This window comes from Athene cunicularia, assembly GCF_003259725.1.
Source record: "Athene cunicularia isolate RWA chromosome 19 unlocalized genomic scaffold, athCun1 chr19_part1, whole genome shotgun sequence".
NCBI lineage: Eukaryota > Metazoa > Chordata > Aves > Strigiformes > Strigidae > Athene > Athene cunicularia.
Window position 1 is genome coordinate 5858579 of NW_020799124.1, and position 16417 is coordinate 5874995.

The 16417-nt window shown below is 52.7% G+C and overlaps 1 protein-coding gene across 1 annotated transcript; it reads right to left on the reverse strand.

The window, feature by feature from the left end:
- Positions 1-3736: 3736 nt before the first annotated feature.
- LOC113487022 (apoptosis-inducing factor 3-like) lies at positions 3737-12939 on the reverse strand. Its single transcript, XM_026861380.1, has 19 exons — positions 11887-12939; positions 10487-10556; positions 10179-10288; positions 9983-10092; positions 9487-9531; positions 9324-9405; positions 9078-9190; positions 8569-8655; positions 8059-8150; positions 7707-7837; positions 7025-7140; positions 6496-6567; positions 6091-6154; positions 5543-5619; positions 5344-5461; positions 5093-5191; positions 4574-4649; positions 4010-4114; positions 3737-3888 (listed from the first exon to the last, which is right to left on the reverse strand). The coding sequence occupies exons 1-19, from the start codon at positions 12059-12061 to the stop codon at positions 3798-3800; spliced, it is 1833 nt and encodes a 610-aa protein (XP_026717181.1). The 5' UTR covers positions 12062-12939; the 3' UTR covers positions 3737-3797.
- Between the last annotated feature and the right edge of the window lie 3478 nt (positions 12940-16417).

Sequence of the window (16417 nt, forward strand, 5' to 3'; positions counted from 1 at the left end):
CCTCCCCGCAGCCCCCCGCCGCGACACCCACCGGGACTCCGGCCTTCCCCCGCCGCCTGCGAAGGCCTGGGGCCAGCCGGGCTCCCGAGTGCCTTTGGGGTGACGCTGGTGGGAGGATGCTGCAGGGAAGCCACTGTGGTGACCGGCCGGGGGGGCTTCCTGGGGCTGTCTGTCCCTACACTGGGGCCTTCTGTGCCACCCCCAGCAGGGCCGGACGCTTGGGGGGTTTCCCCCAACTCAATCCCCGCAGCCAAAACACCGGGTGGTGGGGGAAGGGTTGTGGCTTTTTGGTTTTTTTCTGGCGTGGAGGGGGAAACAATAGGGTTCCACCCTGGGCCTCGGACTTGGTGTCCTTGTCCTCTGACAAAACGACACAGAAAAAGGCTGCGCTCCCCAAAATTCCTCTGGTGGAGGTTTGGCAGCAGCCGCCTGACAAAGTGTCTTCCCCGGCAGGCGGTGGCTGGCTCCCGGCCAGGTGGGACCCGGCCAGCGCGGATGCCCGAGGTGAGCAGCTGGGGAATGCCATAACCCCGACCTGCGGTAGCCTCCCTGCCATGGCCACTGGTCCCAGCTGGAGCAGGTTGCCTTATCTCTTATTTTCTGGCAGAAACAGCCCCGATTTCTCTGCCTGTCGCGTTTCAGGGCCGGCTGCAGGTGCCGGAGCCGATGCACCACCTGCTTTGGGAGAGGGGAGGGATGGGAATAGTCGAGGTCAGAGTTGCTTCTGGATCCACAGTGACAAGGGGGTGATCCTGTGGGATCTCAGCCCTGAGGAGCTTCCTGGGGTGGATCAGGGCTTTGGTGCTGGGGTGGGGGAGAGGAGCAGCTCTGCCGCCTCAGGTGGCTGCTGTGGGTGACATCTCAGCTCAGCGCGGTTTGATCCTGGCTCTGACGTGTGCGTTCCCTTCCCAGGCGCTGCCCCGCCGCCCCGCTCCTGGCTAACCAGCACCAGTTCTTCAGTGGCAAGCTTTATGTCCTTTTCTAGTAGCTAAAGCTGCCAGTTGAAGAACTGTTGAATGTAGCCACTCTCTTCTCATCACCGAGACCTTGGATGTCAGCTGGACCTGTGCCTCGAGCAACCAGGATGAGCCAGTCTGCAAATCTGAGGGCTGAGGATGAGCCTGACCGGGATGAAGAAGTCTTGCAGCCTCCAGACAGAGCCTTGGTGGGGGATTGCCCGGCAGCCCTGCCAGCGGGGCTGTCGAGTGGAGTCCCCGCCACCGTTGGGGTGCCACTGAGCTGAGAGATGACTAGAGAAGACTGCAAAAGGCATTAAACTTTCTCTTTTGCTCAACAGTTCATTTTTAGGAAGTTTGTTGCCTGTGGGATGCCCGGACCTCCCTGGTGGGAGGGTGGTGGGGGCTGTGAACCCTCGGGGTGCTGGGGGGGTGTGTAGCACTGGAGCATTGGGGCCCACAGCTGGAGGCTTGGTTGTTCAGGTCTCCTTGGTTTGTCCCGAGCAAAAGAGGTGACCCAAGGCTGGGTGCAGCTTGCAGGAATGACCTGCTGCTGAGCTCAGGAGCAGGATTAATCCTGCAACAGGCCAGGAAGTGGGATGGAGCCAGAGGAGGGCCGGCTCCACACCCAGGCTGCCCTGGTGTGGGTCAGGGCCGGGCGCGGTGGGGCTGGGCTGCCGGGAGCGGGTGACTCAGGACCGAGTCACGCGTGGCCCCAGACGTCTGTTCCGGCAATCACCATCCCAGGCTGGGCAGCCCTGTCTGCAGCCAGCCCTGGGGCAGCGCCAGGATTCCAGGTATTTGGAGCTGGCAGCACTGAGAGGGACCTGGGTGAACCTTGGTGGGCTCCTTGTGGCCTCCAGGCTCTGCCTTGGTGGTGGAAGAAGCAGAAGACAGCCCCGGAGGGGACTTGGAAGCTGCTCTCCAGAGATGGAGATCCCCCCCTGCCTTGCAGTGGACAAGGAGGGAGCTGTATATTTCTCCTGCGGCTCAGTGCGGGGTGAAATATCTCTGTGTGGACCCAGCAAGGGCTCCTTGGTGCCTCTGCCATCAGACAGCCAGTTCCACCACCACCTTCCAGGCTGCCTTGGTGTCTGGGCACTGCTGCTCAGGGCCTGCCAGGAAGAGCATGGCTCATCTCAGCTCCGAGGATGGGCAGGGAGGAATGGCCCTCTGCTGAAATAATTCTGCGCAGTCTCAACTAAATCTGCCCGTCCAGGCTTCAGCTGCCCAAGGCAGGGCTGCTACCAAATTTTGGCATCCAGTGACGCGCAGAAAGTGGCTTGGTGTGAAGTGGTAGAAATGAAGGAAATCTGTTGTCCTGGGGTTTTTCCTTATATAAAGCTGCTCTGACTGGTGTGTGCTTGCCATTGGCTACAAGAAGATGGGTTTCTTTGGGGTCACTGTCACCTGGAGAAAGTGGGGCTGCTGACCCCCCACCTTGCGTTGCTCTCTGAGCAGAACAGACCATGGATGAACACCTCCAGCTTGAGACAGAGTTGGCCTCTTCCACCACAGCTGCCCTGCTGCAAGTCCATACAAAATAGCTGGTACCTGCTCAGTGCTGAAAAAGTCCTGGGGTGCAGAGAGGGGGCAAAAAGGGGGGAAGGTGAGGGTGGTTGCATGCCTGAGGGCAAGGAGGAGCAGCTCCCGGGCTGTGCTTCCCCTTCCACACATCACAGCACAGTGCTGTCCATGCTTGATACAGAGGGGAGATGTGAACTCCAGCCACCAGCATCTCTGCCCTTGTGTGCCTCGTGTACAGGTAACGCTGAGATTTGCTGCTTCCTCCTGTCATCACGAAGGACTGACCTCCTCTGCTGAAAAACAGCTCTCTTCCTGGTAAGATGTGGCTGTTGCAGAGCAGAGAGTTACCCTAAGGAGCAGCACCAAGCCCCTAGGGTCAGGAAATGTAAAATAAATTTTAAAAAGTTGTATTTCAGGTCAAACTGATAAGTGAGAAGGTGGCAGAGTGCAAGTTTGTACGTTTAACACCAAACCAGCGTTGCAGTATCTTGCCTGCTGAGCGAACCGGCTCGGGCTCTGGCTAGCCTGCGTTTAATGTGAAACCAGAGGGGTTTTAGGCTGACAAAGTGCATGTCCCTGCGGGAACTTGCCAGCTCTCGGGTTTACCCTTCCTCCTGCAAAGCCCCATGTGACTAGTGAGTAAGTGCAGTGTTTCCTGTAGAAAGCACAGCCTCGCTCGCTGTTGCCTTGCAGAAATCTAGTACCTCTTTCCTCAAGCATTGAGGCTGGGTTTCTTGCAGCATCTGGCCGCCTCCTCAAAGCACCCAGTGTGCAGGGACACGGCAGGAGAGGGGACACAAACCGGGACGTGCAATATTCAGATGGCTGTAGGTGCTGGCAGGTGCTGCTCGCCCCAAGGTCGGACAGCAGCCCTCTGTCCTTAGGGGTAGGGTATTTGGTGTGAGTTCCTGCACACAGACCATCTAGTTCCCAGCTGGGAGAGCAGCTTGCCTCAGTCACAGCTACCCTCGCTGGGAAAATGTGCTTTTGCGAAGTAGAAGGTCAGCGTGACCGGCGTGCTGAATGAAACCTCCCTGCCAACAGCCAGCGAGAAGAGCAGGAGGGGTTGGTGGATCTGTAAACATGTGGCTGCTTCTGCCTGCTCAGAGCCTCAGCTGAGCCTCCAGGGTGTGAGCATCCACCTCTTGCCCAACTGATTCCCAGTTTAGAAGAGAGGGGAAAGCACTGCTTTGCTTTGCCCCAGCACACAAGCGAGCAGCCAAGGGCTGTCTGCAAATGCAAAAGGCAGGTGCTGGGTTCAGCTTTGCTCGTGATTTTATTTCTTTTGTGCCAGGATGGGAGGATGAGAAGCTGTTAATACTTGGTTGACTCCGTGCCCCTGGCAGCAGGGCATGTACCGAGCTTCATTTCTGCCAGCGAGGGTGTGTTGCAGATGTCGCAGGCCCTGCAAACAAGAGGTACGTTGGGGATTTGCAGTAACTCCTCGTGACTGTGTCTCAGTGGACTCTGCTGCCATGGGGACACAGCACAGAGCTACCCACCGGCTCGGTCAGGGTGTCACTTACTCTGCCTCTTCTTTAGAGATTTGTTTCCCCGAGTATAAAACTTCTGCGATGAGAGACACCATGGGGTCACAGTTCAGGCTGGCAGCTGCAGTCACGAAGCCATCCCTGAAAGGGAAAGCGGAAGAATGTGGCTCTCTAGTGTACATAACTCAGCACGGCAGCATCCCCGTGGCACCCTGGCTGGAGGCCAGCTGTATTTTGGAGGGCTCGGGGCAGGGTGGCTGGCACCGCGGGCTGCACGGGGACTTGTGGCAGATTGCCTGGCGCTGCTGGGAGCTGGGCACCAAGCCTGGGAGCAGTGGGGCAGAGGGAGACGTGTCCCCAGCTCCCTGCCCAGCTGGTGTCTTCATCAAAGCTCATCCTCTTCTCCTTCCCTCCTCTGCTTTGGTTTTCTCTGAAACCATATCAGCGCTGGTTCAAGGGCCAGCAGCTGCCTGCAGTGCTCAGCCATGGGAGGTGATGTGGAGCCTCTGCAGGAGCTCTGCAGGCCGCAAGGGAGGGGACCGTGCCCTGTTCCCAGGGCACTGCTGTGTCAGGGCACAGACTGGCCACAAATTCACCCACCTGATGTAAAAGACCAGGAATTTCTGTTCCTCCAGACTGCCCTTCACAACAGTGTCTGTGTATCCCTTCCCGCAGCCTGCGAGAGAGCATTGCAGCCGGGTCAGGAAGCCCAGGTGTGGCAGCTGCCACCCATCCCACCACAGCACCATTGCAGCAGGGGCAGAGGGGTCAGCGACTGGCTGAGGAGCAGGCGTGAAGGCCCTGGACAAGCAGAACTGACCCAGGGGTGCATGACTGTCATGACTCTGAGCCTCTCCTTGGCTTGGAGAGGAAAGTTCTTCCTCCTTCGTGACTACTAAGCCACTGGAGATCAGCAAAGAACAAGAGCTCTGGGTAACCTTCAAGCCCAGAGCTCAGAAATAGGGTTCAAAAACTTGCTATGGCAGCTGGTCCAAAAGTTGAGCTGCTTCAGGTAAACTCTGTGACCGCTGTGTGTTTACAAGGCCCAGACCCAGCTGGTGGATGAGCAGATGTGGTAGGAAGCAGTTCAGCTGTTCCTACCTCTCTGCCCCCTCCTACCTGTGTAGCGGATGCTTTTTCCAAACATCATGGTCCAGAAGAAGGGAACAGTGTGCAACTCCTTCTCCTTCTTCAGCATGTTTAAGGCAGCAATATGACCTGTGATAAGCCAGCAGAGGAAATATTTTTCTTGCAGGTCTTCAAAGAAGTGCCTCCCTGCCTCTTGCTATCCCACACTGTCCCTTCTGCCCCACTCCCTCTGTGCCCAGTTCTGAGGGGAGCTGGAAAACGAGGTGGCTGCGCTGTCTCACCGTGGGCCTCAGCCACCTGTTGGTGATGGATGCTGGACTGGTCCCCGTTGAGCAGTGCTACAGGAAAGGAGACCACATCCCCCGCAGCAAAGACATTTGGGATGTTGGTTTGCATGCACTGATGGGAGAAATACCAATTAGTGGAACGATGAGAGGGAAGGGATTGTGTGTGGAGCAGGGTTACTCAGCTGGCGCTTACCAGATTGACGAGTATGGCACCGCTGTCATCTCTGGCAATGGAGGTGCCCTTCAGAAATGCTGAGTTGGGGAACACCCCTGCAGGGAGAGGAACAAGGACAAATGCAGCAAAGCTCTGCAAAGGCAGGGAGGAAACTTGGCCTCAGCCCTACAGCAAGCACGTGCCCGTGGTGCCTGTTCAGCCTGCTTGGAGCAGAGCAGCCCACAGCAGTGACGGGTGCTTGGGCTGGTGCTGAGCTAATCCAGGGGCAGTAAAACCAGGGCCCAGAACAAGGCACACTCTGATAACGCAGCAGTGACCTATGAAGCTCAGCAAGCGTGCCAAAGTCATACTGAGAGCATAAGTAGCTCCTTTCCTCCTGCCAAGCATTTGCTCATGGGCTGCTGAATTTCTCCAGGTCTTTGGGGCCAAGAGGAAAGGCTGGATGATAACAGAGTGGGAGAGACTGCAGGGAATGGTGTCCTGGGAAGGAACAGTGATGCTCTGGGCTTGCTGGCTGTTCTCCCTACTCCCAGTGCTGCCTCCCTCTCCCAACTGGGGTCTCTTACCTATTCCCACCACTACCACATCTGCAGGTAGCGTCTCTCCACTGTCAAGAACAGCCTCTGTGACCTAGGAAGGAAGCAAGAATCGTTAACAAAGGGTTAAAGACTATGTCCTAATTCCTGCAGCCTCCCTGCTGCCTCATTCTTTGCTGACTTTTTTCTTCCCCAGGTTCAGATCACCTTGTCCAACTAATGTGTGTTGCCAGCTATGTAAGAGAAAATTACACTGTTGTCCCTCAGATACAAACACATACCGGTGCCCTTTGAGCCTGGAGTTGTGCTAAATGAAAAGAAATGTGAGGGTCTAGAGATGGGAGAGGAAATCCTCAATGTAGGCACTGGGTTATACTTCAGTTTGGGTTTTCCCCCTAAAACTAGCAGTTCTGGGATCATGATGGCATGGCTGACCTTTCCATCCTTTCCTTTCAGCTCACAGAGTTCTGTTTTCATGTAAAACTTCACCCCTTTATTTTGCAGCATCTGAAAAGGAAGAGGAAGCTGGTTTGAGTATTCACTAGGAAATTCCAGGCTGTACTGCTGTAAAAACAGCTGTACCCAGCCAAAACCCCGGCAGGGAGCTCTGCTGCTGTTCCAGGCTGCAGAGAGGTTTCATTTGTGTCCCTGGCTGGTGCAGGGTGCCTGGAAGCCTGGCTCTGCTCTGCTGTCCTGGTCAGAACCGGTGGGTGAGGTGGGTCTAGGATGAAGCAGGGCCTGGGGTGAAGCTGAGCTGGAGAGCGTGACGTGTGTGTGAGGAAGGCTGGGACCAGCCATGTGTGCAGAGCTCCTTCAGGGAGCTGTGTGTGAGATAGGTGGCTGGGCTCACAGGTTTATGACTCAGCGCTGGGGCTGGATTTCCTGGCCTGTTGCAGATCACGGGGCTGCTTGGATAGCATGTGTCTGTCCTCTGTCCTAGAAACGAGCAGCAGGTTTTTCTAACCTTCATGGCGACACCTCCAACCTGAGGACCCAGCGTATTCTGGAAAGGGAATTCCCTTTTTTCAACCACTGAGATGGCGCCAGCCTTGTCTGAGAGGAAGGCAGCTACCTCCATTCCTGCAAGGGAAAGGCATGCCCAAGGTAAGCCTGCTGCAAGCATGGACCTGCACCCTCCTCCTTGGAAATCTTTTCCACTTCCAGATGGGGAGAACAGATCTGATGTATTGCCATGCTTAACTGCTCTTCTATGCATTTCTGGGCTGAGGTATTTAACTTCCCCCACTCTTTGTTCTCATGCACTACAGACCTGGATATTAGGAAATACAAAGAGCAGCTCCTGGTTGTGTACAAAATAGCTCCCTTTCTGTGCCTTACCCCCTCACTTTCCCAAAGCTTCTGTGAAATCCAGCTCTTCTGAAGGACAGTGACCTTTTCATAAGGCACATTTCTCTCTGTCCATGTCCAGGAACTGTTTATAGCTCTCAAAGTTTCTGGCTATAGGAGGAAAGAGTGAGTGCGTGCTGTGTAACACACCCCCCCACCAGCTATAGGGCTGCAGGGGGAAATCATCCAGGTAGTGAATGAACATCCCTTCCCCGAGGGCCTCAGGTTAATCTGCACACACAACAGAAGTGGGCTTCAGGGCTGTCACTGGTGACTTAATACCCACTCCCGCCTGGTACCTACGAATGAAGCTCCCACAATCACCAGGTTCCTCCCAGTTGCCAGCTCTAAGATCTTGCTGGAGCATTCTGGGGTTTGGAGAATGCACACATTCTGCAGGTCTGCACCTGGGACTTCGAGGAGGCTGGAGCTGAGAGAGAATCCAGATACATCTCATGATCAGAAATGAAACAGAAAGAATAAGGGGGAGCACAAACCCATGCAATCTCTTGGCTGTGTCATCCCATCCCACCCTTTTATCTCATCTCCTACCACCTCCCTCACACGCCTCTAGAAGACCTCCACATCCCAGTGTTGACCCATCTTGTCCTGCCTACAACTTTGTGTGTGTCAACTGCTTTGTGCACTCACTGGCTGCCTGTTGCAATGAGCAGCTGATTGTATTTCTGAGAGGACCCGTCCATAAAGTGGACCTTCTGCTTCTGGAAATCCACTGACACTGCCTGGAGGAGAAAGGAGGCAAAGATCAGACAGGTACCTCTGGTCCACCGGTGTCCTGCCACATCGATCCATTCCGCTTGCCTGTGACTGCACGCCCTACTCCTGGACACTCAGGTGAGATGAGGAATGCTGGCGTCCTCTCTCTCACTTCCTACAGCTCTTAGGCTTTAGGAGCACTAAGTATGACACCAGCAAATCTAGGCACATCTGTCCTTGGGTAGCACAGATCAGTGTTACACCCAAGGCATGCACACCGTCCCTAGCAGTGGCCTTGGAATGCTGTCCCAGAAGATAATGCGTGTACTTAGGCAGAGCCCTAATTTCTGTAACTGCAGCGCTTTGTCTGTAGGTGTGAGCATCCCCTCCCCATGGCAGGAACAGGACTAACCCAGTGAGGACTGAGCTCAGCTGCTCTTGTACCTCTTTCTCTGTCCAGACCTCTATGTCACGAGCATCAAGGAATTCAGGTTTCCTCAGGTAGATGTCCTCAGCTTTCAAGTCCATTTCCTGAAAACAAAACAGAAATATGAAATAAAGCACTTCTTACAGACAGCAATACTCTTGCAGTGTTTACTGGGAAGTGAGTTTGCATGAGGTAAATTTTCCATTAGTAAATCACAGCTCCCCACAGTGCCCCATCCCCATCATCTTCCTGTCCCTCCTTAGAAAAACCCATCAATTCAAACTCTAGTGGGAAGAACTCAGTGAAAGGGGATAAAACCATTAGCTTACAGTGGACTCTGAACAAAGACTTTCTAGGAGGAAGAAGTCAGCTGGAAATTATACACCTTTTTCCTCTGGGTGCCTCAGCACTCCTTCTGCTTTGCCAGAAGGGCTCACTTAATTGCTCAGTCTGGTCCTGAGTGTGAGCCATGTCCCTAATTCACACGTGGTACCCAGGCACAGTCCCGCCCTTCTCACAGACGAACCTTGCTCAGTTTGGACTTGTCATATGGAACATGTTTCTCTTTGGTGGCCATGATGATCCTGCCAGTAAAGCCCTCTTGGCGAAGTGTCTCTGCACATGCCAGGGCAGCCACACCTACAAGAAATGCTCATCTCAGCCCTCTTACACATCACTGAGGAGTAGGAGGAAGGCAGCCAAGTCCTCCCTGGAGAAGAGTGGCAGTTCACAGCATATGTGGGGAGGGTACAGTACAGACCACTTCACTGACCTCCCCCCAGGAGCAGCATCGTGTCCCAGTTGAGAAGGCATCGCTTGCTTGCATCCTTCACCCTCAAGCTGCTTTCAAGATCCTAGAAGAAATTGAGAAATGCCAGAATCATACCTAGCCCAAGGTGCTGCTTGTGCTTAACAAGAGCAGGTGAGGTCAGTACCTTCTTTTTTGCAGTAACAAACACCTTTCCGTCTTTCACGGTTACCTAAAGGGGTGAGAAGAGAGTGCATTCAAGTGCTGCATTCATGAGGTTGTGGTAGGAGCTTTCCTGGGAGGTTATGGGCCAGCTGTCTCTGACACACCCAGAGTGACTTGTAGGGATCTTGGATGTCAGATGATGCTGAGGAGCTCATGAGCTTTTCTCCTCATCCCAAGAACACTCAGGAAATGGTGTAAATCCTTTTTTCTTTCCAAAAGAGCTGTGTTGGCTGTGAGGGATACCAAGATGTATGGGATCACCTTTGATTTAAAGGAGCTTTAGGACAGGGAGTTACATGAGCCCAAGAAACCATCCCATGTGACCTGGACCATGGACCTGTGGCCAGGGCAAGGTGTTTTCAGCTGGTGTCAGGAGCACAGGGCTTGTGAGAGTGAATGAATGAGAGTGATATGGAGGACGTGGCCCAAGCTGGGAGGAGAAAGAGACAAGAAGTCACCTTAAAGCAGGGAAGACAGTCCAGAGCAGGGTATTCCTCGATGTCTCCAGTTTTGATGTTAAAGCAAGCGCCATGCCAGGGGCAGCGCAGCCTCTCCCCTTTCAAGACTCCTACAACAGAAAAGCCCCCCACAGCCGAATGGTGAGAGCTGACCTCCCTGACACGGCTTCTCCCCGCTGCCCAGAGGCTGCGTTACCTTTGCTGAGCGGGGCACCATAGTGGGGGCACCTGCTGCCCAGGGCACTGAACTCCTTCCTGTTCCTCACCAGCAGCACTGGGTAACCAGCCACCATCACCTCACAGAGCCTGCGGGAGAGGTGGGGAGGGAGGTGGGCACGCTGGCGAGCCAAAGCTCGGCCCCTTGCAGCCATTATGCCACTCCTTCAACCAACATCATGGTGGCCGCCAACATGGCAGCTGTTGCCATGGCGATGCCACCCCTGCTGCCTGCAGGGCTCGTGGGGGCAGGCCAGGGCCTGGTCTCCCTCCCTGCTGGGTACTCACTCTCCATCCTCAATGTCATCCTCCTTGCAGACCTCAGCGGTGACGGTGTCATCGTAATCCATGCCAGTGGCTGCGGGAAAGCAGAGGGCAGGGTCAGCTCCTATGGATGCTGTTGTCTGTAGGCTCTGTCTTTTGTGCCTTTGCACACCTTCGTGCCTTGCTGCAAAATCCCACCCCAAAATGCAGGGCCACCACCGCCCCAGCTGGGAGCAGGTCAGCACTGTGCACTCAGGGGGCCCCAAACACACAGTACAGCAGGAAAAAACTCTCGACTGGAGGAAAACACACATTATTCCCACTCTTTTAACTTTACATCCAAACCTAAAGCCCATTCCTCTGCCCTTTTCTCCTCCAACTTCGCCCACTTGTTGTTTTCAGCCTCGTGTCTCATTAACTCAACTGCAGCACAGGGTGAGTGAGCAAATATGATTAATGACCATTGCAAATGAATACAATTATTTAAGGTGAGGTGCTGCTCCCATATCCTACAGCTCCCCCAAGCTCAGGTCTGAAGAGCTGCTTCAGCCTCTCCAAAACATCTCTTACATTTATGCAGAGATGTTATTCATGCTAAGTGCCATGAAAGTGTTGAAGATTAAACATTTAGAACAGTGTCACAATATTATGCTTCGGTCAAGAAAGATGTTCCTTGTCTATGTTAAAGCCAAAGGCATCCCCATCAGAACGAGAAGTAAATAGCTTTCCTTGAGCAAGGACATCCTGAAGCAGTTAGACGTTGAAGAAGGCACATCACCAACTTGGCAAGCAAACTCAAGGTCCATGTATCCTTAGCTGAACTACCCTCATTCTAATAATAAAAATCATGCCTATGGGTCAAGAAGACCCTTGCCCAGGTGAAGACCCTTCCCCTGACAATGCGTAGTAGAAGTATCAGCAGTATTATAATTGTGTGTAAATTACTAACTAATCATCGTAGAGAAGATGGACTTAGAAAATTATTAAGTGTTGGGTATAAATATAGCGTGAAATGTCCCACTGCTGTGCTTGATTTGTGGGAAACCGCTGAGCACCCAGGCTTGCACATCCTTAAAATAAATAAGCAATGTCTGTCCTGAGTGTGTGATTATTGATCTATTGGACATGGGGAGATGTATCTGCTTTTCAGACAACAAAAGCAGTAATCCCTGCCCAAAATGCCTCCTGGGCTAGAAAAGAGCCAAAAACCTTGGTCCTTAAAACTGTCCCTGCCTTAGCAATCAACTGAGAGGCTGATCAGAATTCTCCCTCTCTGTTTCGGAGGAAAAAAAAGTAGGAAATGGAGCAGAGGAGGGTTGTTTAAGGCAGTTTTCAGTGCAGAATGGTGACTTGCTCCTGCAAATTCCCTCTGCGCTGCTGCCCCACTACTGGGTCCCTTAGGAGAAGCATGGGTGGGTACTCACCTGGTCCTGCCGTGGGGGCTCCGGTGACTATCTCCTGGGTTGGAAAGCCACCCCGGCCGCCGGCCGCGAGTTTCTCCTCTGCTGAGGTGACACCCTCACGTCTTATCGCAGGCGCTCTCCCCGCCGCCAGCCCACGTCTGGGTGATGCTCTGCCCGAGTTGCACAACGTCCCCATCCGTCAGGAGACACATCTCCTGGAAGCAGCTGCCTGCCAGCGAGTCTTATCTGATTTCTGCAACTGGTCTGCACCTAATTAATTGTATTTTGCTCCGGTTTGGAATTGCAAAAGAATTAAGGGCAGTTAGGAATTACGGTGCAGGTGTGGTCTAAAGACCAGGTGCGTTGTGTACAATGTGAACAGAAACTGAGTGGATGCAGGGACACCCTGCTGCAGCTTCCCATTGTCCCTCTTCTTGACGGAAAGCACCCTAGCTCAGTGCAATGTATTTTTGCAGCACTTCGGAATGATATTACTACTTTTTATCTATTTCAATAACATTTAAAATGATTTAATTTGATCTTTTGGTAAGACCTCCATCGATTTTAAGGAACAGGAAAGGGTTCAGCACCTCTGCCCATGCCTTATGTCCCAGCTCTGCTTCTGGTTCAGTCCGCTGATGTCCAGACACGTGGTCCCATCGTCGTTTGGTCTCTGAAGGATGGCACAGAGCAGCGTGCTCCTTGCTGTACTATTTTTACAACAGAGTGGGAGTTGCAAAAAAACCCGGGTGTAACGCCTACGCTGTTTGTGTCTACTCCAGTTCTTATCTCTATTTCAGAGTCAATATGTTTCACAACCTTAAAATATGCCTCAGAATTTAGGGGGAAAAGTTACTAGCAGAGTGATTCCATTATCCACCTTGCAGAACTGCAGCTTTACAGGGACTGGCTTTCTGCCACGCAGCACATTCCCAAATCCAGCTAGGGACGACACACAAAAATCCTCTGGTGGGCATGGCCTGGAGAAGAGGGCATACACAGGGATGCTCGGTAAGTGCAAACTGGCTAATTTTTGAAGCAGGTCCCTTCGCTGGACTCACCAAGCCGTGAGCACACCGTGTAAGGAGTGATCTTAGCCCACGGGAGATGCACGCCCATGATGGGCGCAGGTGTGAGGTATTTTCTCACAGCGCCAATGAGCAGCTTTTGGGTTCAGCCTTCCTGGCCAGGAGCCTGAATGTGAAGCAATTTGGCTGCAAACATCTCTGTTTAAACTCTCTGTAATTATTCCCCAGAAGCGCGTTCCCACGTGGAGAAGCAGGAGCCCTCACAGAGGCGTTCTCTGACTCAGCAGGAATCGCTGAAGAAATGTTTGCTCACGGATGAAAGCTGCAGCGCACCAGCAAAGCAGCGGGTACAAGGGAGTGCAGCTGTGGGAGGCTTTGGGACAAGCCAGGTGGAGCTCAGTCCTGTGTGGTGGCACTCACACTGCAGAGCTGAGCAGCTGATTCAGCTGCTGGATGCCGATGGATGCAGCCAGGGAAGGGCTTTTGTAAAATGCAAAACAAAACACCCATCTCTGACAGGGGCAAAGATGATGGCAAAGGATAGAAAGTTGAAAAGGGTATTGGATGTAAGAGGGATGGTTTGGGTTAGCTGCAGGGATGCTGCATTACTGCGTCTCTGAGAGCCAGCACCTAGAAACACACAACGTGCCCTCGAGGGATTCGGGCAATGGGATGGAGTCGGAGGCAGATTTTTCAGAAGATGCTCTGTAAGCATCTTTTGGCCCTTGGTTAGGTAACCCAGAGGTAGTTACTCAGAGTAAGACCTTTGCTTGTAACACACAGCAGAATTAAACATAGGTAGGAAGAGAACAAAAGGAAGCGGTGCCTTCCTTGTGTGCCAAACACAAACAGAACCCAGGAAGGCATCGGAAACCAGACCTGCTGCCCACATTGGTGCTGACTCACGGGAGCTGCTGAGCTGACCTCGTATTTTATTAGATATCTTCATTTTTGCTGGGTCTCTCCAGTTGTCAGCACTCTGGAAAATTCAAGTTTAGTGATGAAGATTTGAGGGGGGTAGCTCTCCTCCCTTCAAGTCTCTACTCCCATCAGCTGGTGTGGCACATCTTTTCATGCTGTAAGGCAGCCGTGGCTGTGTGGACACACACTTGTCCCACCTTTGCTTGTCCCCATCTTGCTCAGGTCAGGGACCTTCCCTGCCTTAGCAGACCTGCTGATTTTAACTGAGCATTACCCACAGAGTCGAATGTTATTGAAGACTGTTCAGGCGCAGGAAGAGGAAGCGAGGTGAAAACTGCAGCAGAGCTAACATGATTAATGGGACACCGCTCTCAGAACAGCTTGGTTTGTGATATTAATAACGAGAGAATTCAGGAGGGAACCTAACCTGTTCCAAGTTGCAGAGCCGGCAGCAGCAGGAGACGCAGTTAGGAAGCTCCTGCACTTATATTTAATGCAGGAGGAATCAAGTGGGCTCAGCGACATGTGATGCTGCACGGAGGGGGTGTAGGGGCTGAGACATGCTTCCACCTTGCAGGCTCATTCTGAACCTGTCTGAATTGCAAAAACATGCAACCAGAAAGTACATAGATACCCATCAAAAATTACTTAAGCTTGAGAATGGTGAGCTTAACAGAGGAAAAAATGTTTATCCCACAAGGGAAGAAGACATAGAAAAGGAAATATTTAGTGGGAATGAATTTGCTTATAGGGTAAGAATAATTATACGTGCTTCTTCATAAGGATTCGTGTCTGGCGATGGTGAGAGGTGAGAAACGGGCTGGGCAGACACTTGGCCCCATGCTTCACTGCTCCCCATAGGGAAAGAAAGAACGTGAAACTTTACTGATGGCAGCAGATTAATTCAGGAAGTAGAGAAATTTGGGGCATGTCAGCTACTGAAAGGGGAGGAGAAATATAAGGAACTGCCCATGCTGCTGTGCTTGAAGGGGTTCCCTTCAAAAAATTCCATCCCATGGCATACCTGTGCAATTGGAGTGAGAAAGAGAGAGCACATCCTTTGCACAACCAAATCACGGCAGCTGAGGAGCCCTTGAGAGATGTCTGAGCCCGCTGCATCCTCAGGGACATTGTACTGTTGTCACAGGTTTCTCCTACAGATGCCTTGTGCCAAATCCTGAGGAAAAAAAAAAAACAAAAAACAACAAACCACTTCCAGTCCTGGGAAAAAGGAAGAAAGCCAAAATCAAGAGCATCTAGAGCAACCTGCCATGGAGTTGTTTACCATGTGGGCAAAGCTCTGCCTGGGTGGCTCTGGCTCTCGGTAAGGGGGGCATTCCTGCATGCAGAAATGCAGAAGGCAGCGTGCTGTGCTGGCAGCTGGCCCCAGAGCATCCCGGTGCTGGGAAGCTCCCAGGAGACATGCATTAGTCAAGGAATGATCTCAGGAAGGACGGCCAACCTGGGCAGCACAGCAGGGCTGGTCAGAACATGGCGGGAGGGAAGGGAAGAGTCTTTTCCCGCAGGAGGCCGAGCTTGCAGGCTGCAGCAGGGTGAATGGCAGGGCTGCAGTGCAAAGCCAGATGATCTCCTCTGCTGGACAAGATCAAGTCCTGAGGTCAGTGGTTAAGTGACGCACACTTTGGCATTTCTTTCGTTAAATCCTGGACCTGTGTGTGTGTTAAATGGAGCTAAGGGCTGGGGAAAAAAAAAAAGTAGTAAAAATGCTCTGTGCTGCCCATGCCAGCAGAAACCCTTCTGCTCACTGCCCTCACAGACTGATGTGCCTTTCTCCTGTGGCTATGGCAAATATATCCCCAGTTCCACCTGGAGAATATCCAGCTTCCACATCAGGAAGCTATTTCTGGCTGGAAGGGGTGGACACTCAAGTTTGCACTGATTTCAGCTCTCTTCACAGCTGCCTCTGCAATGCCTGGTCATGCTCTGCCACACATGGCATGCGTTTTGCACAGTAGATCCTTTAATTAGTGTGGAGTTACAGACTTTCTGAATGAAAATGTGGATTTATAGAGTAAAGCACTCCTAGATCATCTTACTTCCTAGGGCCTCGCAGATAGAGTGGTGACACGCTTTAGAGAGAGATGAAGACGACAGCTAATTAAAGTTTGGAAGCCAAGCTGATTTGTTTGAGAACTTGGAGTCCTCCAATGATTTTAGGTGTGAGCCAAGTCTGGCACTGGATGAGCAGATGGGCTTCATGCCTCCCTGGCTGGAGAGAAGCAGAGTAAGAGAGCAAGGCTTTCCAAAAACAGGAGCATGATTTTTGCTAGAAGGACTTTGCCATGTCAGAAGCTTCCACGTCTGTTGGCTACAGTGAGCCCTGGGTGGTGCTCGGGAGCAGAGTGGCCTCCTCCTTGTGTAAGGGATGGAGGAGCTGTGAAAGGACACCCAAACCCCCATCCAGGAGTAGTGGGGAGCATCTAGGGGAAGACATAATTTATCTGACAGAATTCATGTGGATGTCAACAAACCGCCAGCTCTTTGTTGTGGAAAATGGGTTATCTCTCGCAGATGTGCTACAGAGGAACCCCAGCCTGTGAGAGGGAGAACACAGCCACTGTCCAGCTATTGACAAAACTGCT